The 20,750-nt window shown below is 58.9% G+C and overlaps 2 protein-coding genes and 1 long non-coding RNA gene across 9 annotated transcripts in view; 1 reads left to right on the plus strand and 2 right to left on the minus strand.

Moving 5' to 3' along the window:
- Positions 1–13,340, plus strand: part of Ccdc157 (coiled-coil domain containing 157) — a 16,998-nt gene extending 3,658 nt beyond the window's left edge. The window contains exons 2-11 of one of the 3 annotated variants that reach the window (XM_074061075.1): positions 3,908–4,166; positions 6,216–6,387; positions 6,950–7,595; positions 8,228–8,305; positions 8,644–8,834; positions 9,382–9,558; positions 9,718–9,886; positions 11,024–11,163; positions 11,541–11,629; positions 11,715–13,340. In XM_074061075.1, coding sequence (XP_073917176.1) covers positions 3,908–4,166; positions 6,216–6,387; positions 6,950–7,595; positions 8,228–8,305; positions 8,644–8,834; positions 9,382–9,558; positions 9,718–9,886; positions 11,024–11,163; positions 11,541–11,629; positions 11,715–11,976 — 2,183 coding nt within the window. In that variant the 3' untranslated portion in view covers positions 11,977–13,340. Of the gene's footprint in view, positions 1–3,907; positions 4,167–4,771; positions 4,942–6,215; positions 6,388–6,949; positions 7,596–8,227; positions 8,306–8,643; positions 8,835–9,381; positions 9,559–9,717; positions 9,887–11,023; positions 11,164–11,540; positions 11,630–11,714 lie in introns of those variants that run through there. The other 2 variants (XM_074061078.1, XM_074061076.1) reach the window with 2 other exon arrangements.
- Positions 432–6,982, minus strand: LOC141418870 (uncharacterized). The gene is made up of 4 exons (XR_012443532.1): positions 6,732–6,982; positions 4,565–5,424; positions 1,960–4,146; positions 432–1,325 (listed from the first exon to the last, which is right to left on the minus strand). It is a non-coding gene; the product is annotated as an uncharacterized lncRNA (long non-coding RNA).
- Positions 13,341–13,417: 77 nt separating the features above from the next.
- On the minus strand, positions 13,418–20,150 carry Rnf215 (ring finger protein 215). 5 transcript variants are annotated; one of them, XM_074061080.1, is made up of 9 exons: positions 19,789–20,150; positions 19,408–19,551; positions 18,972–19,043; positions 18,806–18,891; positions 18,258–18,414; positions 14,757–14,876; positions 14,538–14,681; positions 14,253–14,355; positions 13,418–13,648 (listed from the first exon to the last, which is right to left on the minus strand). In XM_074061080.1, exons 1-9 carry the CDS (start codon positions 20,080–20,082, stop codon positions 13,584–13,586), a joined length of 1,185 nt encoding a protein of 394 aa, XP_073917181.1. In that variant the 5' UTR covers positions 20,083–20,150; the 3' UTR covers positions 13,418–13,583. The 5 variants fall into 5 exon arrangements, with proteins under 5 accessions (XP_073917181.1, XP_020036384.1, XP_073917183.1 ...); XM_020180795.2 differs by having other exon boundaries at positions 13,418–14,168; XM_074061082.1 differs by having other exon boundaries at positions 13,418–14,168; positions 14,271–14,355; positions 14,757–14,909.
- Between the last annotated feature and the right edge of the window lie 600 nt (positions 20,151–20,750).

The following is a 20,750-nucleotide window of genomic DNA, read 5'->3' on the forward strand; positions in this document are numbered from 1 at the left end:
GAGGGTGAAAGGGTGGAGTTTGGTAGGAAGCAGGGAACTTAGCAGGACTGTTTGTTCAGAATTTTCTTGTCCTTCCTGTGTGACATTCCTTCCCAATCAGATACGTGGAGGACCTCTGTCCCATGAGGACTTCAGGGGAGAAGGGAGGGAGAAGGTTGGAGACTGTCCTTGCTAGGTTTTTCAGGAAAGACGGAAGAGGCAAAGATGAGAGGGGGCTTCCTGCTTCTGGTGTTGTCTCTTTCCAAGGTGCCTTTTTTTGGGGGGGCGGGGATACTAGGGTTTGAACTCAGGGCCTTGTGCTTGCAAAGCAGACACTCTACCATTGAGCCATGCCCTGTCCACTTTTTTTTTTTTTTTGACAAGGTCTCTTTGTATAGTCCAGGCTACTCTGGAACTTACTATGTAGCCCAGGCTGACCTTAAACTCTGACTACTACTACCTCTGCCTCCCAAGTAGCTGAGATTACAGGCGTGAGCAACTACATTCAGCTTGTTTTGCTTGAGCTGGCCTCAAACCTCGAGTCTCCACCTCCCAAGTAGCAGGGATAACAGGTGAGCGCCACCATGCTTGGGAAGGTGCCATATTTGAGGTCATGCTCCATGCTCCCACACGTGCCTTACCTTTTAGTGCAGTTGGACACTGCTGCTGTACAAGCAGCATGGCCTGAGAACAGAGCAGAGAAGTGAGACTCAGAACTCCAGTCCCTGGGGGGGTAGCTCCCTACTTCCCAGAGTCTCGACTGCTTCTGTGTAGCAGGGACGATCAGGGAAGTGGTACACAGTAGGTCCTCTAGTCCTGTTACCCCAGCCACGAAGCCTGCCTCGAGGTCCAAATGCGTGCTTGCATACGGAGAATGGCATAATATGTGAACGCAAAAATGAGTTTATTTACAGTTTTGGTCAAAACTGGGGAGAGAGAACTTCTCAGTCTGTCTTTGCCTTTCCCACAGCAGTGTCACAACTTATAGAAAGGATGAAACAAGACTGGGCGCCGGGGCTCATCCCTGTAATCCCAGCCACTCAGGAGGCAGACACTGAGATCAGGAGGATCAGGGTTCGAGACATCATCTCAACCTGGCTGGGCATGATGGTGCATGCCTGGTATCCCTGCACGGGATGTGTAAATGGGAAGATCACCGTGCAGGCATAAACAGGAGATCCTTTTCTAAAAATGACTAAGGCAAAAAGGTCTGGAGGTGTGTTCAAGCCCTGGCTTCATACCCTAGCACCGCAAAATACCAAATAAATAAATAAGAAGATGGGATTGGAGGTGTGGCTCAAGTGGTGAAACGCCTGTTTTGTGAGCTCGATGTCCTGAGTTCGAACCTACGAAGGAAGGAATGAAGGTAGGAGGGAGGGAGGGGTGGAAGGGAGGAAGGAAGGAAGGAAAGAAAGAATAAAAAGGTGAAACAAAAGCCAGGAGATTTCAGTATGGTGCTTCAAGTCTATAATCCCAGTACTTGGGAAACTGGAACAGGAAAATCAGGAGTTCAAGGCCAGCCTAGGGTACCTGGCAAGTTCAGACCAACCTAGACTGCATAGCGTGACCTTGTCTCAAAAACCAACCAAACAAACGAGCAAACAGCATCTGGAGATAGCCTGTCTCCTGGACTCACGGCTCCAGCGAGGGGCGCATCCTCAGCTGTAAGAATCTAATTCCTGGGGCCATCACAGTCAGAGCTCTGTGCTCAGGGCCCATCCCACCGTCTCTTCTTTCCCTCCCCCTGTACCTCCAGCCTGAAACACCCTCTTCTTGCCAGAGAGCCTCCACCCAGCCCCCCAGGAAGCCCTGCCTGGCTATACTCACTCACCCTCACCATCCAACCCCAGGGACGACAGGGCTGTTGGGGGCCAGCCCTGCAGCGAAGACAGGAAGCCAGGCACCTGGATGAGCTGCGGAACCCACAGGCTAGCACAAGAGCTGGGCGCAGTCGGTCACTCCAGCTCCACCGGCACGCACCTGTGAGGGGTAAGGTGCTCTGGGAGTCCTAGCGTCCTCTGTGGCCCTTGACATCATCCCTGGGTACTTCTGCTCTTCCAGGTACCTGCAGGCACAGACTGGCCCTTAGGCCTCTCTGCCGTGGTGGTCAGGTCACACAGCGGTGAGTTCTAAGGATACAGTTCACATGTACACGGAGGGACAGACTGTGATCCACAGATAATTCATTAGTGATTCCATCACGGTGGTGGGAAGAAAAAGACACCATGCTCTAAGAAAGGGTAACAGAAGACCTTGGGTTCTCTCAGCCTGAAATCCTGGAGGGCTTCCAGAGAGGAGGCTTTTGGGTGAAGAGCCAAGGAAGGGGTCTTATCTAGAGGAAGTGTGAGGAGAGGCACATCCTAGGCTTTAGTCCTTAGTGTTGGAGAAGCTGTGACCAGGCCTGAAGCAGGGGTGACTTGCTGGGCAGAATGGACGGGGGGGGGGTATGGGTGGCCTCTTATGGGGGGCTATGTAGCTTTCTGCGGGGAGCCAAAGAGCAGCAAGACGGAGACTGGCACCAGTTTCCCAGGTGGCCTGGCTGGCGGTTGGCAGTACAGCACGTGGTGTTCAGAGGCAGGGGTAGAGGAAAGGGATTCGGGAGCGTGCCTGGGCTTGGACCAGGCTACAGCGTGCTCAGCAGCTATTACTTTAAAATGATAGAATTTAGACGCTAGCTTTCCCAGCTGGTCCTGGCTTGCTGGGCAGAAGGGGCTGTCACCTGGGTGCTGCCCAAGCAGTCCTTGCGTTTCAGGGAGGGCTGTGGTGGTGCAGGAGGCCCTTTCACCAGAGACCCCTGGTGACAAGATGGGGAGGGGACCAGAGCTTGGCCTTCCCTGACGGCTGCCCGACCCCCATCCAGCCTCCCACTCACACCCAGCCCCGCCCGCAGGGTGAAGGGCCACATGAGGGGCCTGGCCGGGGTCTCAGTCCCCAACCTTTTGAGTCAGGGCTCCTGAACAGCCATCCAAAAGGCTCTGAAGATGTCCACGGGCTCAGAGCAATCACAGCCTTTGCTGTTGTCACAGCCAAACACTGTCACTGCCGTCTTGTCCCGCTGCTTGTCCCTCCTTCCTTGTGACCCGACCTGGCTGGAGTCAATCCCATTTTATAGCAAAGGCGGATGGGAGCAGAGTGACTTGAGAGACCATAAGCCAGGAAAGGCTCTGCTGGAATTCTGTGTCACAGTGTCGTGGGCTCCCTGTCCCCAGAACAAATAGGATTAGGTTTCCATTTAGTCATCAGGTTTTTCTCTTTTACACTTTAGGACTTGTTTTCTCCCCCAAATCAGCACATTTTAACTTCCCTCTCATTCTTTGTCTTTTCTGTGTTCAAACATGAGTCATTCATTTGACAGGAACTAGAGGTGAAGGATGTGACCAGAGGTGGCTTTTTCCCACAGGCCCTAGGGAGTCCCTTTGGGGGGTCATTGGCCAGTGTGATGTGGTCAGATGTGGTCAGGCTCAGATCTCTGCAGTTTAAGTTGATCAGATTGGAGTGGGCTGGCCCGTGGGCCAGCTGAGAGCCACTGCAGGGGTCTGGGTGAGAGATAGCAGTAGCCTTGTGTGCCCCAGCAGTCCCTGTCACACTGCAGCTGTAACCCTGGGTTATCTGTGGGAAGGACGGTGGCACATTCCTCTCTGCAGGACTTAGCAAGGGGGTCTGGCACACACAGGCCCTGGGGGCGCGGGTGGAGGGGGAGAGTACCTGTGGAATGATCGCCAAGGTGGACACAGGGTCAGGTGGTCAAGAGGGAAGCTGGTCAGACCACTCAGAACCAGGTCCCAAAAGGCCTTGCCATCCGGGGCCGGGGAACAGACTTCTCCCCGAGAGCAGGACGGACTTTTGCTTGGGGAACAACTGGGCAGATTAGGGTTTCCAGAAGGTTCCCCTCAGCAGCAGCCACATGGCTCTGGTTTGCCCTGCCCAGGCGCTGTGGGGATGGCACACCTGCTGGGCAGCCAGGCCTGCATGGACAGCCTGCGCAAGGACCTCACCGACCTGCAGGGCGCCATCGTGGATGTGTTCTCTCGCGCGGGGCCCGTGCGCTTCCCCTCCTGGAAGTTCCCTGACCGTGTGGCCTGTGATCTCGACATGGTGGCCCTGCTGGAGCACTATGACCACGTGCCAGGAGACCCTGAGTTCACGCAGCTGTCCCACGCTGTGCTGCTGGAGTTGGTCATCGACAGGTAAGGGCTTTGACATCCAGTGACAATGCCACCTGCCCTCACGCGGTAGCAGCCACAGGAGCCCCTTCTAGAGATGGTGACAGTGCGGTGAAACAAGCACCATGGACTGAGCACCGGACGTGTCATGTCAGCTCGGGGCCCTCACTGACACTCCCCTGACCCCTGCCTCATTTTTTTGTGGTCTATCTGGGATTCGAACTCAGGACTTCACACTTGCAAAGCAGGCGCTCTACCGCTTGAGCCACACCTCTGGATGTTGCTCTGGTTATTTGGGAGGTGGGGTCTCGAGAACTACTTTCCCGGGCTGACCTCGCCTCCCAGGCTCAGCCTCCCACGTAGGTAGGATTACAGGCGTGAGCCACTGGCTCGTGACCACGCTTTTTACTGGGTGGTCCTACCTCATCCCCCGCAGGGAGTTAGTGAGCCCCCATAGCCACTGCTCGGAGTTTCCGTCCCAGGCTCTTCTTCCTGGCGTCTTGGGGGCCGTGGTGTTCCCTGGGTCGTGCATCACAAGGCCAGCCACGGGGTGTGCTTTGCCACCTCCCGGTCCTGCTGGGGAAGGCTGGTGGGTTCCCTGCAGCCTCCCCGCTTCTACACTGCTGTTAATGGGATCCTCAGCCTTCTGCTTCCGGTGCTCAAACACGTTACCATCAGTGAAGCCACACGGGGCCCCACCAGGCTGCAGGGGACAGAGAGGCCAGGGTCACCATGCTGAGGCCTGGAGGAGCCCTGGATGTGAAAGCGTGACGCATCCCCTCCAAGGGACTGGCAAGGGGTGAGCAGAACACTCTTTCCTTTCTCCAGGGCTTTGCATAGGGCCGTTTCTCTGCCAGGATTGCCCAGCCCACCCTTTTCCTGCTTCAGCTAAGCCCCGCCACCCATCATCACTGGCTCACCACTCCTCCTCTGTGACGTTGTTACTGACATGCCCTCTGACCTGTCCAACCCCTTCCCGCCTCTGACTCCTACCAGAGACCACTGTGTCTGAGTCCAGACCTGCCTGGGAGCCCTGGAGGTCAGGACCATGACCTTGAGCCCACAGGATGGCGTTTTGAGGTGCTCAGGTCGGGTCCAGATGGGATCAGGGTGAAGGATACAGATAGCACAGCATCTCCCACATGAGAGTTTGTCTGAGCAGACATGTGGCAATGCCAAGGCTGTGCTCTGCCCGATTTCCAGCTGCGTCCCCATTCCCCAGCGCTGCTATCCATGTGGCCAGGGCGCACGGCCTGGAGGCGGTTGGCACTTCCTCGAGGCCCTGGGGGTTTGGAATGACCCCTGGTCATTATCTTCCAGGTCTGCGTGCAAACATGATACCTCTTCTTTTAAAGTAATTCCACTCCAGCTGGGCATAATCCTAGCTCCTTGCGAGGCTGAGGTGGAGAGGATCACAGTTTGAGGCCAGCCCAGGCAAATGATTCTCAAAACCCCATCTCCAGAATTAGCCAGAGCAAAATGGGCTCTGACGAGTGGCTCAAGTGACAAAGCGCCTGCTTTGCAAGCATGAAGCCCTGAGTTCAAACCCCAGGCCCACCAAACAAAATTAATAACAATAATAACTCCCATCATGCATGTGCAAATACATCTTCCCACACCCTTTTGCTTAAGATTAGCACAGAGACCTGACTGAGACCTGACTGTCCCCACTCCGAGTCTCCGTTGTCACAGAGTAGCTTGGCCTAGGGGAGAAGCCCTGCTAGAGTCAGAAGACACACGAGTGTCCCCTCAGTGCCCTGCTCACCCTCTGACCATAGGGGGACACTCGTCCTCGTGGGGGCTCTGTTCTGTCGTCATCTTCTGGATCATTTGGTGTAAGACGGCTGGGTACCCAGAGTACTTAAAATGCATCTAAGATGAGGCCAGACTGCCCTCCCCCAGCTCCAAGGTCAAGTGCTGCCACCCAGGAGGCCCACAGGAGGGCATCCTGGAGGAGGTGGACCCTGGGTTGGGTCTGAAGCTACTTGGATTCTCCAAGTCCGTGATGCCTGGGCCAGTTGCGTTGAGCGAGGGCACATTCGCCCTGTCCACCCTGGCATCTCCGTCCCACAGGCTCCTGCTGCTACTTCAGAGTTGTGCCAGCTACCTGGAAAACCTCAGCTCGGAGCAGACCTTGCCCCCTGCCCGGGCTGCAGGCCCCTGCATGTCCGTGGGGCTCACAGTGCGGTGCTTCTGGAACAGCTTGCTGAAGCTGGGCTTGCTGTACCAGCAGGTGGCCCCCCAGGTGGGTCACCTCACACCCCATCCCAGCCCCTTCCCCTGCCCACAGGGAGTAGTGCGAGCTCCCTCCCAGTCAAGGCTCACAGCCTTGCTAGTCAAGAACGCAGGCCTCAGGTGTCCTGTCTGGGCTCCCTGGCTCTGCCATTTACACTGCAGGACTTTGGGGAAATCCTACATCCGCTGAACCTCAGTTTGTTCATCTGTGCAATGGGATTATAGCAGCCGTATTTGATCCAGGTCATCCCATAGTCCTCACAAGTCACTAGCGGGAAAGGATGATGGCCGCCATGAGGTGGTATAAGAATGAGCGAGAGCCCAGTGTCTGGCATTGGTTACTGTCCCCCTTACCCTCTCGGTGCCGTGGATTTGCAGTCAATCACATCACGCCTGGCTGGGGAGGGGCTGCAGAGAAGAGGTCGGCCTGGGAAGCTGAGTCACGGGAAAGTTGGGTTCTGTGACTCGTGTTGGTGTCCATACATCTGAGGGTCTGAGCACCAGCATTCCCAGGCAAGCGGCTCCGGCGTAGGTCTGTCTGTCTCACTTGCTTTCCCTTTTCCTCATCCCAGAAAAGAGCAAACCAAGCAGAAACCCTTACCGCCAAGCCCACAGCCAAGGGAGAGCTAGCAAGGAGGCCCGAGTGCATGACTGCCCAGTTCATCACGCCTCCCTACCCAGTGCCAGGCTTGCCCCAGACCTGCCAAGGGCTGCAGAACAGCGCCATCAGAGTCTCCCTGCAGTGTCCAGCGGGGACCTCAGAGAACACCAAGAGTGTCCACTCCCAGACCATCGAGACGGCCCTGGTGGCCTGTGATGCATGCACCAGCGTCCAGGGCAGCCTGAAGGAGGTGGGCAAGGCAGTCATCAGCCTGTGTCAGAGCCAGAACTTGCCCTCATCCTTGGGTCACTTCCAGCAGCTGGTACAGGACAGCATGGGGCTTAAGCCACTGCCAGCTGCTACCATGGGCCACTGGGCAGCAGAGCAGAGCAAAGACCTGGCGCGCCTCAGTAAGCATGTGGGGGCCCTCACTCAGCTTGTGGGGCCCCTCAGAGCCCAGCTGGAGGAGGCCGAGGGGCAGAAGGATGGACTGAGGAAGCAGGTGGGCAAGCTGGAGCAGGCCCTGCAGCGGGAGCAGGGCGAGAGGCAGCAGCAGGCAGAGGAGGCCGAGCGGAGCCTAGCCAAGTCGGAGCGCGACAGGCGGCACCTTCTTGCAGGTTTGTGCCCAGAGGCCAGCCCGAGGGGACTCTTGCAGCCTTGGTGTAACTTGGCATGTCCTGAAATAGACCCTGAGACAGGGCTTTGAGTGTCAGTAGCTTGCATTGGAAGAGGCAGGGAAGAGAAGACAGCAAAGAAGGGTGCGTGCGTCCACCCAGCTAGTGACACCTGGAGCAGCGGGGAACTTAGTCCCTCTGGGGAGCACCAGGACACAGTGGGGAGTATGCAGGGTCTTAGACTTGTCCCATCAGAAGAGGAGGGGGCTGGAGGTATTAATCCACTCACTCCTCACAGTTACCGAGGGTCACTTCCAGGGCACCCCCAACCCAGCACAGCAGCCTCTTCAGCTTTGGCAAGGGGTCCAGCTCCTGGCACTGGAAGTCACCAGAGCCCACCATTGCTTCCATGGAGGACACCAGCCCAGAGAGGGGTAGACATGTGGCAGCCAGCCAGTGAGGAGCAGGATGGGGCTCAGGCCTCGTGGCACCCCTCAGGCTCCTTTGGCATCCTCAGGGGGCCCTCCACACGGCACATGGCATGACTGCCTTCGTGCTGCGTGGTGCCCTGGGTGTGAGGCCCACTGGCCAGGTCCGAGGGACCCTCTGAAGGGCCTCTGTCTCGATTGCCATAGAAACGTGTGACCTAAAGAAGAAGGTGACGGCCTTGGAAGGGGAACTGAAGCAGCAGCAGGAGTCCATGCAGGCCTTGGGTAAGGAGCCCCCTCGTGTGACCCTGTGCCACTCCTTGGTCCAGGAGTGCAGCTGGACGGGCACCCTCCATTTCTGTTCCTGGAGCTTCCAGGGCAGAGAGGAAGGGAACCATGGGAGGTTGGGCCTGATGGTCCACACGGCTGGACAGTGACCCAGTGGGCAGAGAGCACTTTCTTGTTCCAGACCCACCTCGTGAGGTCTGGAGCCCCACACTGTGGCTGAGAACACTGAACCCCGGAGATGTGATGTGATCTCCCATCAGTCTCATCCAGGGTCAGAGGTCACATAGGAATTCAAACCTAGGGCTCCCCTGGCACCTGCGCACTCCATCCTACAGAGGCAAAGGCCCAGCAGCTGCAGGAGGAAGGCGAGCGCAGGGCAGCAGCTGAAAGGCAGGTGCAGCAGCTGGAGGAGCAGGTGCAACTGCTGTCAGGGCGGCTGGACGGGGCTGGCCAGCAGATCCGCTGGGCCAGCACGGAGCTGGACAAGGAGAAAGCCCGCGTGGACAGCATGGTCCGTCACCAGGAGGTGAGGCCCGTGACCCAGGCACTGGGTTTCAGGCTCCACAGCCGTCTTGTTCCTACTCCCTGCTGGGAAGTAGCTGCTCTTGCTAGACGATAGCTACTCCTGTCATCCCCGTTTTATGGATGGGGAAACTGAGGCTCGCTAAGGTTAAGGAACTGCCTAGGACACACAGCTGTCAAGAGGTGGAGCCAAGACTCAGAGCAGACCAGTGTTGGCCCTTCCTTCATACTCAGTGGGCTGATGTGACACTGGAGATCTAAGGAGAAGGAGAGCCTATTTCCCAGAATCCTCTTTGAGTGGGGACTTTGTATGACTGGAAAGAAGTGAGGGGTGGGGGGGCTGCTGCCAGGGCTAGCCAAGGGTGTTGGGTCTGCAAGCTGGGCAGGCCTGACCTTGACCAGACTGGGTGTACATCTGCCTGCCGCACGCCATCTGTGCGTTTGTGTGGCCTCTGCTGTCCACACACACACAGAATGAGGGGAGGGTTCAGAGGGTCACAGATACCTAGTTCCTCGGGCCTCAGGGCCTCCTGCCGTCCATTCCCACTTAGTCCCTGCAGGCCAAGCAGCGGGCTCTGCTGCAGCAGCTGGACAGCCTGGACCGGGAGCGCGAAGAGCTGCGGTGTGGTCTGGACGAGGCTGAGGCCCAGCGGGCCCAGGTGGAGGAGCAGCTGCAGCACCTGCAGAGCGAGAAGGAGCAGGAACAGTGCCAGCTCCAGGCCCAGCAGGTGTCAGTGGGCGGGGGGGGGGCAGGACCCTTCCCTTTCAGCAGAGCTCTCCAGCCTGCTGAGGGTCCCTGGCCTTGTCCCATGCCTGAGGACAGGGCAGTGTCCCCAGGGGAGCCAGGCACCATCCTGGGGCCAGGTCTGAGCCTCTCCTTATCCCAGGAGCTGCTGCAGAGCCTGCAGCGGGAGAAGCAGGACCTGGAGCAGGTGATGACGGACCTGCGGCTGACCACGTCAGAGCTGCACCGGGAGCTGGAGGAGCTGAGGGAGCGGGAGCGACTGCTGGTGGCCTTCCCTGACCTGCACGGGCCCATGGAGGCCCAGATCCAAAGTAAGGGCCTGGGGATGCTGCCGAGGGCATGCAGGGGCCCAGGCGGGCACAGCTGAGGGCTCACCTGGACAGGACCCGAGGCCGGAACTCCCCAGTCTGCAGCAGGGGCGGTGCGGTGGTGGCAGTGGTGGTGGGGTGTAGGGAACAGGGTGTGGTTCCCTACACAGGCATCATTACTCTCAGGCGTGTCTTGTGTTGCCCACCCTTTTTGTCACCACAGCCAAATCCAGACACAGGTCTCTGTGCAGGTTCTTCACCAAGTCACACGCCTGTCCTTGCTCCACCTCCCTGTGTCCTCTTTGCTGGTTCCTCCCCACGCCACACCATGGGGCCAAATCCGAGGCCCCAGCCCCCAGCTGCCTGGTGTGCTAGACGCCATGATTAGGAGTGCTAGGTACTCACACTGGCACGGGATTAGATGTCAGGTGACCTGGCCTCTCCTGCCAGCCCCTCCAGCCCTCTGAGAGGCTCCGGAATGAATCTGCTGTAATTTAGCTGGTCATGATGTCATCACTTCTGAGTACTGACTAGGCACTGGGCCCTTCTGTCACCTCACAATTGCCCTGTGAGGCAGGAGGCAGCCCCTTGTTGCAAACCAGGAAACCAAGAACCAGAATGGGTAGCAACTTGCCCGGGCTTAGAGAGCTGGAAGCTCTCCTCCCTCACCACTGCACGGGAAAGGACTTCCTTGCCCCGTCTCTATTACTCAACCCCACAGCTGGCCGGACGTTGGTGGCTCACACCTGTAATCCTAGCTCCTAGCTACTCAGGAGGCAGAGATCGAGGTTCAAAGCCAGCCCTGGAAAATAGTTGGCGAAAAATACCCAACACAAAAACAGGCTGGTGCAGTGACTTCAGTGGTAGAGCACCTGCCTAGCGAGCATGAGGTCCTGAGTTCAAACCCCGGTACTGCCAAAGGAACAAAACAAAACACAAAAAACAGCTCCTTGGGTGACTCACCCACCTCAAATTCTATAATTTGAGGTGGGGAAGGACAGCAAGATCTCAGGGAGCAAAGGTGGGATGGGAGGCTCAGTGTACTTCCCAGGCCCCTGGGCCTGTCCTCTGAGGTCCTGTGCCATGGGGCGTAAGAGGCAGGCCCGGGAAGGCGGGGTGCCAGATGTTACGTCCCTGCAGGCTCCAGCAGCGTCACAGACGACATGGAGAGGCAAGTGCAGGCCAACGCCATCCGAATCCGGGTCCTGCAGGAGGAGAATGGGCGGCTCCAGGCAATGCTATCCAAAATCCAGGAGGTAGCCCAGCAGGGGGGCCTCAAGGTGAGCCTGAGCGCCTGGGCCTTGGGGACTTGGAGGTGGCCCCTGCCCAGCAGACGTCTTCAGACCCTGCGCTGGGAGGCTGTCAGGACCTGGCACATGGCCAGGCTTGAGGAGGCTGCTGCCCACCCAGTGCCTTCCAGCTCCCAAACCCCTAAGCCCTGCATTCCGTCACCTTAAGTGCAGCCTGGAGCCTTGGCAAGGACCCTTCCCAAGCGTATTGTTTGCCCGAGGAGAGCTAGGGACTTCCGAAACCCTGCCCCGTAGCTGGGTGCACGGAGACTGGGATGAATTCAGCCTTTGCCTCCCTGGCTCTGCTGTGACAGTCTGTGTATGGGGGAGGGAACTCAGGGCCCTTCTGAGATTGACTTTCCTTGCAGCTGACCTCGCAGGACCAGCTCTGGGCCCCTCCCAGCAAGGGCACCCAGGTAGCAGCCCCTCCAGCCCAGCCCCAGAGCGCACTCCCAGGGTGAGTGAGGCTTTGCCAGTGGCGGGCCACGTGGGTGGCACGGTCCCCCCATTCACAGGTCATCTTGTGTCTGGTCCTCCCTCAGGCCCCTCTGCAAGTGGCACTCTTCTGCCAACAAGACTGGCAGCAGGACTGGCAGCGGACGCAGGACCCAGTCAGGCCAGCCCCGAGCATCCCCGTCTCGGCACCCCGGAAGCTGGCCCGCCCAGTCCTCCCTGGAGGAGGTGACCCAATCGGCCATCTGTGCCCAGAACCCCATCCGAGCCTTGGCCAGGCTGAGGCGGAGACTCTCACCGAGTAGGGGCCAGGCCGGCTCTGCACACCAGCCCCAGGAGCGGCCTCTGTAGCCTGCAGGGGCGGGGGCAGGTGGCTAGCAACCCCCAGTGGAATAAAGGTCCAGCCCTCTGCTCTCGGCCATCTTGGCCTCGGTGTGGCTCACTGGGAAAGTCCTCCAGTTCCGGTGGGGCAGCAGCCTCCAGCACTGTGAGCCCTCAGCGAGTGGGAGCTCCCTGCCTCCTTCCTGACACCTGGGCCAGGCGAAGGGCAGTCTTTCCATCCCCACAGCCAGGGGGATCCCTGGACTCAGTGGCTGGCCCCCAGTAAGATGACCAGGGTGGGGACTGGGCGAGGGAGGGGTCCTGAGGCATCTCGGGTAAGCAGGAGTCAGAGGTCAGTATCTTGGCTCTGGCCTCACCAAGGCAGGCAGACGACAACCACGCCTTCTGCCCCTCACCTTGGCCATGAACATGGGGCTGGGGACCTTAAGATCCAAGAACGCCAGGTGACTTTCTCTGAGGAGCTCCTCGCCCTCAGGAGCTGGAGAATCACAAAGGATTTCTTACATCCTGGAGCTCAGAGCCTCTCATGCTTTTGTCAGCCCTGGTCTGTCAGCCCTGGACCTTTTGGGCCCGTCCAGTCTGGGATACCATGATGCTACAGCCACACAGCGGATGTTTTCTCCAGAAAGCCACGGCCTGACTTGTGTCGCCTTGTCTGTGGAGGTCAGGCTCTAAGACTTCGCTGCGGACTTCTCAGGGTACACTCTCCAGGCTTCTGGACTCTCTCTCGGTGGGAAGCCATCAGGTTGAATGTCCAGCTTACAGAGAAGGGTGAAGAGCAGTCACCTGGCACTGTCAGCACTGCTTAAGTCCTGCTTCTCAGGAACCCAGAGGCTCCCAAGGTGGCCGGATGCCTGGGCCACCTCCACAGTGGACAGCCAGCCCTGGGTGTGGCGTGGCCCAAGTCCGGGAGCCACGCTCACAGCTGAGCCTCTCAGGCCTCCACCGACCTAGTGGCCCACTGTTAGCGCCGAGCTCTGCAGGTCAGTCCTGCAGGGCCGAGCCCACCGCTCAAGGTGCCGGGAGGTGAAACTGCGGTGTCCCTGCCGACTCGTCCTGGTGGGTGGCAGAATTCAACCTTGGGGCTGTGGCCCCGAGGCCCTCACTGCCATCTCCCCTGCCTCTTGTCCCCCTCGCCCCTATAGGCCAGCAGCAGAGTCCCCTTCACTCTGACTTCCTCCTCTTCCGCCAGCGGAGGAAACTGCTTTCGATGGGTTCCGTGTGTAGCTCAGGCCCACCTGGTCACTACGGCCATCTTTAGGTCAACTGTACCTATAACGTAACCTCCTTGTGGGAGTGGGACGCCTGGAGTCACCACTCCAGCGATTATACGAGGTATAAACGTGCAGGACAGAGGTGGAGGGACCTTGGAGCCATCAGAATCACCTCTACCACTGACAGCAGACCCCAAGGTGACTTTAAAAAAAAATCTGAAAACACGCACACAAAATTTACATCTTATGTTAAAATATAGTCTTGTTTATTTTGCTATTAAAACTTCCTGCCCCGACTCTTAAAAAAAAAAGGATGCCCCGGAAGAGGTACCACATTTATCGTGTGGCTTCAAGTATCCTAGTGAACAACACCGAGCCCACCCGAGTCCACCGAGTCCAGGATTAGTGTCTAAGGTCTCTGTCCCTGGCCAGCTGGACAGGCAGTGGGACAGATGACTTCCGAGGCCCTAGGACAGAGGGCAGCAGTTGGTGAAGGAGCCCGAGTTTAACCTCACAGCCTTGACCAAGCTGTATTCTGGAAGCTGGTCAGGCCAGAGAGCCTCAACTTCAGGCAGCCTCTTCCTCAATCCCCCAATAAATAAGCATAAAACCCAGCAACTGTGGCTTTTGCCTCAAGGATGCCCCGAGAGCTCCCAGAGTGCTGGGGACAGCTGTGCTGGCCTCACATTCTTTTCCCCCATGGTCCTGTGAGGAGGGCAGACACAGACATCCCAGGATTGCAGAGAAAGGCCCCAAAGTGGCTCCCTTCTTTCCCGGTGGGTCCCTGCCCTGCGTCCTCGGCCTGGGGCTGTAAGTCCTTCCTTTCCATGTGGGCATGGTGGGGTCCCCGTGTCCTTCCTCTGCCCACGAGCTGGCTGGCTGGCCATCCCACTGTCCCGCCCCAGGAGCCCAGGGCACAGGTGGGGAGGGTCCTTTTCTATGCGCAGAAGCCCCGCTGGGGCACCTAGTCATCGGAGTAGCGGTTCCCTGCAGGGGAGGAGGAAGAAGAGTGGGGAGAGGGGTCAGGTGGGGACCAGGGGGGTCAGCCTAGGGCCCACCCCTGGTGCTCACCCAGGACATTGAACTTGCACAGAGGGCAGGTCTGCTGTAGAATCAGCCACGGGTCCACACAGTCTCGATGGAACTCATGCTTACAGGGAAGCACCCGGAGCCACTACAGGGAGGAGAAGAGAGGCTCAGGCCACAGGGTGGGACCTGCCCCCAGTTCTGCTTTCTGGAGCCCTGGTGGAGGGGCGGGGGCTGGGAGAAGGGCCTGGTTGGTGCATTCTGAGGCCTCTACGGATAAGACAGGGACGTGACATGTCAGCCGATGGCTGGTCTCGCCCAGGCACTAACCTGCTTATTGCAGAAATAGTCCAGACACACGGCACAGGTGTCAGTGCCAGGCTCTGGGAGGCCCTGCGCTGCCCGGCTCAGACGGCAGCGTCGGGTCTTTAAGGATGCCAACCTCTGCACCACGCGGCGTCTGAACAGGTCCACCTGTGGGGAGAGGACGGTCACAGTGTTGTGGGCCCAAGGGCTGGGTGCACCGGGGCTCCCTGGTCTGACCCCTACCTGGCCTCCAGGCTCGCGCTGGCTGTGCCGAGTCGCCTGCCGCTGGGCCTGGACCACGAGGCCTGTACAGAGGAGCATGGCGACCAGCAGGATGGCATTCCACAGCTGCTGCAGGGGTTTCTGCAGAGGGAGACGGGTGTCCAGGCGCTGGGGCTGCCCCCACGCCTCCCTCAGCAACACCCACCACCCACCATCCCTCCTCCCTATGGGCTCCTCAGGGTCTGCCAGCTGCCCTGGCTTCATCTGGCTGCACACAGAGCCATATCTGTCCCCAGCACCCTTCTGTCACTGTCCCCAACCTGCACGTCCTCCGGGTCAGCTTCTCGGGCCCTGACCTCTCACCTCCATCTAGGCTGTGCTCGCACTTGAAGTCTCAGAGACAGCCACCTTGTCACTCCCAGAGGTCTCACCTGCTCCTCCGCCATCTTGGCCACGCCCACTGGGGGGAGTCTCACCTGCACACCTGCTTCTTCCCTCCTTCAACGCTCCCTCCCCGCCCTCTGGGAATTGAACCCAGGGCCCTCAGCATGCTAGGCAAGCGCTCTACAGCTTGAGCCAGGCCCCCAGCCCTTTTTTTGTTTGTGTTTTGTTTTTGATAGGGTCTTGATAATTTTACCTAGGTTGGCCTCAAACTCTGGACCCTCCTGCCTCTGCCTCCAGAGTAGCTGGGATTACAGGTATGAGCCACCAGTGCCTTCCCTTCAGCTCTGGAGGTCCCCAACCACCAGATCGAACGCTCCCACATTGCCTCCCCTTGCCCCTCTAACCATGTGTGTTCTTACTGCTGCCCCTGGTGGTCCACAAGCTCCCATCGGTGGGAGGGAACCGTGTCTCATTGTCACACTGTACCCTGCATCACTTAGTCTTTGTGAAATGAACGGCTGTGGAAACACAGCCTGAGAGGCCACTAAAAACCCTGGGGGCGCTCAGTGGCTGGGGAACCACAGTGATCTTGACTCAGCTTCCACACAAATGCAGCTGCTAGGCTTTGATCACCGAACAACCAGCTGAGCAAGACACGAGGGCGCTCCCACGCACGCACGCTATTTCACGCGGCCTGTAGGTGCAACGTGACTAACAAACACACTCACTGAAAAGCTCCCAGCATTCCTTGTAGCTCTCTGCCCTTCTTCCCCAACCAGTGCTCAAGGTCAACTCCCGCCATGACAGGAGACAAGGGTTGAAATGGTTTGAAGGTAAAAGGCTACCACCCTCTCGACCAGGTTGGAGATTGGGGTGGGGACACTTTGGGGTGTCTATGAGCTTACTATCTCCCCTCCAGTCACAGTGGGGTGAGGGGACCAGTTCTGGAAAGCCTCCCCAAGCCCTAGGCTGAGCTCAGGTGCCTTTGGTACAACCTGGGGGAGGCCTTGTGCCCACCGCTAGCTCAGGGGTCACCTCGTATCTCTCGCCTATCTGCTCTGCTGCCCTGGGCTGTGTCCCGGGCCACCCTCCGGCAGGCCAGATCACGTCAGAGCTGCCATGGCATTGCTCTCTGGGGCAAAGCCTGCACTGCCAGAGCACCAGGCCCAACGCACCTGGGAGCCCCAGCTGAGGAGGGAGGCTGGGGACAATGTATGTCCAGCAGGGCAGTAAGGATGTGACTGGTCAGGACTTCCTGATTATGTGTGCTACAGTTCTGGATTCCCAGAGGCCACTGGGCAGCTCAGGATAGTCACTGGGCCCTGGGATCAGGGTTGAGGGCCCAAGGCCCATCAAGCCAGGCAGCTAAGATGCCCGCCTGGCCACCCTTTGGATACCTCAGCTGCCAAGGCTACCCGATACATGCAATTCCAGCAATGGTCACAGCTGTTCAGATTTGACTTTTTGTACCTGCCACACCAACTTGCAGACTGCATGCTAGACTCCACTTCTAGGCTGCCAGGAGCCTACTCCCTGCTGATCTAATCTTCTAGCCCCTCCTCCTGGCTCCTCACCAAATCCTGCCCTGCCCAGTGTTCTGTGTGGGCCACCACACACTGTTCACAAATGAGCAACATGAGACCAGAGAGGTTGAACACTTGGCCTATGGTTGCTCAGCAAAGGTTTCAGAGCCAGGATTTGAACCTGCATACCAGAAGACCAGGGCTGGCCTGCCCCCACACAGCTTGGCTCAAAAAACACTTGAGAACAGAGTACCACACAATCCCGTGATGCCATGATCTGGGAGATCCACAAACAAATGAAACACAACCCCGGCTATCAGAAGACACGGTCACACTCCCCAACACACAGGGTGGACCGTCCTCTCACCCCTGTGAGAGGCCTGACCAAGCACTGCTGTGACTGAGAAGAGAGAGAAAGGGCCTTTGAGCAGAGGGTTTGAGGGATGACTCCAAAGCATGTGCGAGGATGAGCTGGGAAAGGGACATATGGAGACAGGGATAAAAGGTGCCAACCAGTGCCAGGGGCTCACGCCTGTAATCCCAGCTACTTGGGAGGCTGAGATGGCGAGGATCCCAGTTTGAGGCCAGCCTGGGCAAATAGTTCAGGAGACCCTCCATCTCCAATATAACCAGAGCAAAATGGACTGGAGGTGTGGCTCAAGCAGTAGAGTAAGCACAAAGCCCTGAGTTCAAACCCCAGTCCCATCAAAAGGGAAAAAAAAAAAAGAGAGAGCGAGAGAGGAGAGACAAAAGGTGTAGACAACCTAGGCCCAGAGGCAGGAGACCAGGCTGTGTACGGGGACCAGGGAATGGCGCAGAGTGGCCAGACCAGAAATGGAGGATAGCTGCAGACGTAGCTCAGAGGCAGACCATGTACGGCCCAGACCCCGGGTTCCACTCCCAGTCTCCCCCACCCCCCAAAAAAGAGAAAGAAAAAGAGGGCTTGGCTTGGGTCTACACGAGACCTGGGGAGGCGCAGCTAGGAGAACAGTGAGTTTGAGGACTGCCTGGGCTACACAGCAGGACCCTGTCTCAAAACACAGAAAACAGACAAGATATGGTGGCGTGTGTCTGCAATCCCAGTTACTAAGGAGGCAAAAATCGAGAGGATCACAGTTTGAGGCCAGTCCTGGAGAAAAGTTTATGAGCTCCCCATCTCCATGAATAAAAGCTGGGCGTGGTGGTGCAGGCCTGTCAGCTCAGCTACATTTGAAGCATACAGAGGAAGACTGGGATTTAGGTCAGCTTTGGGCATAAGTGCAAGACCCTATTCAAAAAACAACTAAAGCAAAAAAAAGGGCTGGGACATGGCTGTATGTGGTAGAACACAAGGCCCTGAGTTCAAATCCCAGTATCACCAAATAAATAAATAAAAAAGAAATACAGGATAAATCAGTGCTGAGGAGGGCTGTCAAAACCAAGCTGAGGAGTCTGAATTTATTCTGCAGGTAATAGGGAGCTACAGAAGGCTACTGAGGGGGAGAACATGAAGGCAACAAGCCACGTTAACTGCACATGACCTTGGGCCAGGTACCATGCTGAGTCCACTGACACCATGTCACTAAACCCAGCGGCCCTCCTCTCCCGGGACCCCATAGAATCCCCTAGCACTCACCTGCTCCTGGGCACGACTGCCTCCCAGGCACACCAGGTCCTGCCACCCTCCGTAGCCATCCTTGGAGAGGCCACAGGTGGTCCACAGGGTCAGCTTCCACTCGATGTTAGCTGACAGGGACTCTCCGCTGGTGATCTCCGCTGTGGCCTGTGTCCTCCTGGGGGGGTAAAGTCAGAGAGAAGCCAGACAGAAGGGTGTTGGGAAGGGAGGCCGAGACTCACCCACCTAGCCCTGTGGTGGACACCAAAGGGTGCCACCCCTGGAGGCTTTCCACTTTGGCTCCCGGTCCTGGCTGTCTCACCCATCCAGGCCACAGATGAAGAACTGGCTTTCTCCTTGCTGGGGCCAGTCCCCTCTGCCCACAGAGACACCTCCCTACAGGACTTTGCACCCCTTTCCCATTGCCTCCCCCATTTTTCAGCCTGGCAGAGTACAGTTGTGAGGTCCTGCTCCGGAGACCCCTACCCCCCACCCCAGCTCATGGAAAAGGAAGGCAAACATTCCCAGCTTCCAGGGCCCACCCTTTGGGAACCCGAACCCCAACTCACTGCAGCAGTGCCTCCAACAGTTTGGTGACATTGGAAGAATAATGGAGGACGATCACTGGCCGGAGGAGAAGCTGGGATATGTCCAGCTGCAGGGGACAGGACAGTCAGCAGGCCTTGGTCCCTCCTTCCCCGGCCTCCTGACCCTCACGGTCTGCTCAGGGGTTACCTCTCGGACTACGTTGTGGTTCAGGATGAGGAGAAGCAGGGCAGAGGCTCCCAGGAAAAGGGCTCGTCGCATCTGCAGGATGGACGAAGGTGGGAGGCTAGCATACCCCGTGCCACACCTGTGGCCCTAACCCTCCCCATCTCTCCCAGCAACAGGCTCCGCAGTGAGCGGGTCAAGTGCGATCAAGGGCAGAAACTCCCATGCCTCCTGCTCTGTACGATCTAACCCACCTTGCCTAGCAAGGCAGTCTCCACACCTGGTCCAGCCTCCTGACCAATCTCCATCTCCCTGCTTTGACACCATCCTACTGCCTCGATTCTCCAAACTGGGATCCCCCAAGCAGCTCAGGCCTAGGTCCACTCTGGGAGCTCCTTAGTGGGTCCCCCTGTTAACCAGGCCCAACCTCCCCTCCCCCACAAGCATACACCCCTTGCACCTGCTGGATCAGGGCCTTGGGATAGGCCTGAGGGCCACTGCCCTGGTTCTCCTGGTGGAACTGGGAGGCCTGCTCCTTGCCCACGTAGGCCACTGCAATCCAGTCTTCCAGCGGTACCTCTTCCTCGGCATCCACGATGTCCATCTGTGCAGCGGGGGGCCATGAGCAAAGAGGGGAGGCAGGGGGAGGTGGGGGGGGAGTCTGGGTTTGCCTCAGTGGATGCAAAGGTCAGGGCGTGGGAACGAGTCTGGAAGAGGGCATGAGGATCTCAGGTTCGGGAATCCTGGTTACTGGGGGGGGGCTGGGCATCCTGGAGAAGAGGGGGCGCTGGGCTGTCGGGGTTTGTTGGATCCAGGACGAAAGGTCCGAGGTGGCGCTCACCAGCAGCAGGCGGCCACCCAGCGGGGGTTCTGGGTCGGCTTCGGCCCCGATCCGGACGCCCTCCAGAACCAGAGCGTCCTGCCGCGCCAGCCTCACGTCCACCCGCACCGCCCGGGCTCCGCCCCGCCCCTCCCGGGCCGCCGGCTCGCTGCCATCCGCCGCGGCCCCGGGTCCCGCCAGGCCCAGCCACAGCGGCAGCAGCGGCAGCAGCAGCAACAGCGGGGATGGGGGCGGCGGCGGAGGAGGTGGTGACAGCGGCGGCGACCTCAGCGTGGGACGAGTGGCGGGACCCATGGCCGGACCCCGCAAGGCTGGAGGAGACAAGGGGGCTGGGGGAGGAGGAGGGGAGGATCCGGGGCGCCGTGGGGGGGGGCGGGGGCGGGGAGCTGAGGGAGCCAGGCCGCGGCCGGACGGGGCGGGGCTTCACGGGGGATGGGCGGGGCTGTGGCCGGACGGGGCGGGGCGCCTGGAGGGGGCGGGGCCGCGGCCGGCCGGAGCGGGGAGCGGAGGGAGCCAGGCCGCGGCCGGCCGGGGCGGGGCTTCGCGAGGAGGGGGCGGGGCCGCGGCCGGACGGGGCGTGGCGTCGGGAGGGGCGGGATGTGAGCCGTCAGAGGTTCCGGGCCCTCACTGAGCCGCGCGCGCGCGCCCCCTGGTGGTCGCGGAGAACTTAGGCGCTGGCGGCCCGCGCCGCTGAAAAGGGGGCGGAGCCTGAGTCCAAGTGCAGAGGCTGGAGTCCTAGAAGAGGAGGCGCTGGACAGACTGCCAAGTTGTCAGACTGCAGAGAGGGGCGGACGGTAGCTGGAGGGACATAGCTGGAAGAGGCGATCTTGAAAGACTCAGATACAATCAGGGTCCGAGAAGTACAGAAACCAGGGGTGGTCAGGGGACCTTTGCTCTGTGGTGGCCCAAGCCACCCACGGTTTGGCCAGGACTATGTCATGCATGACCCCATCTTCCCTGGA

Source organism: Castor canadensis, chromosome 18 (genome assembly GCF_047511655.1).
Source record: "Castor canadensis chromosome 18, mCasCan1.hap1v2, whole genome shotgun sequence".
Classification (NCBI taxonomy): domain Eukaryota; kingdom Metazoa; phylum Chordata; class Mammalia; order Rodentia; family Castoridae; genus Castor; species Castor canadensis.

Excerpts from the sequence above, each read along its gene's own strand:
- Rnf215 (XM_074061079.1), bottom strand. The coding sequence starts at position 20,082 with ATGGGTCCCGCCACTCGTCCCACGCTGAGGTCGCCGCCGCTGTCACCA. Across the intron at positions 18,415-18,805 it reads CTGTTGGAGGCACTGCTGCA|GAGGACACAGGCCACAGCGG; the intron begins GTGAGTTGGGGT and ends TTACCCCCCCAG. Across the intron at positions 14,682-14,756 it reads AGCGCGAGCCTGGAGGCCAG|GTGGACCTGTTCAGACGCCG; the intron begins GTAGGGGTCAGA and ends CTCTCCCCACAG.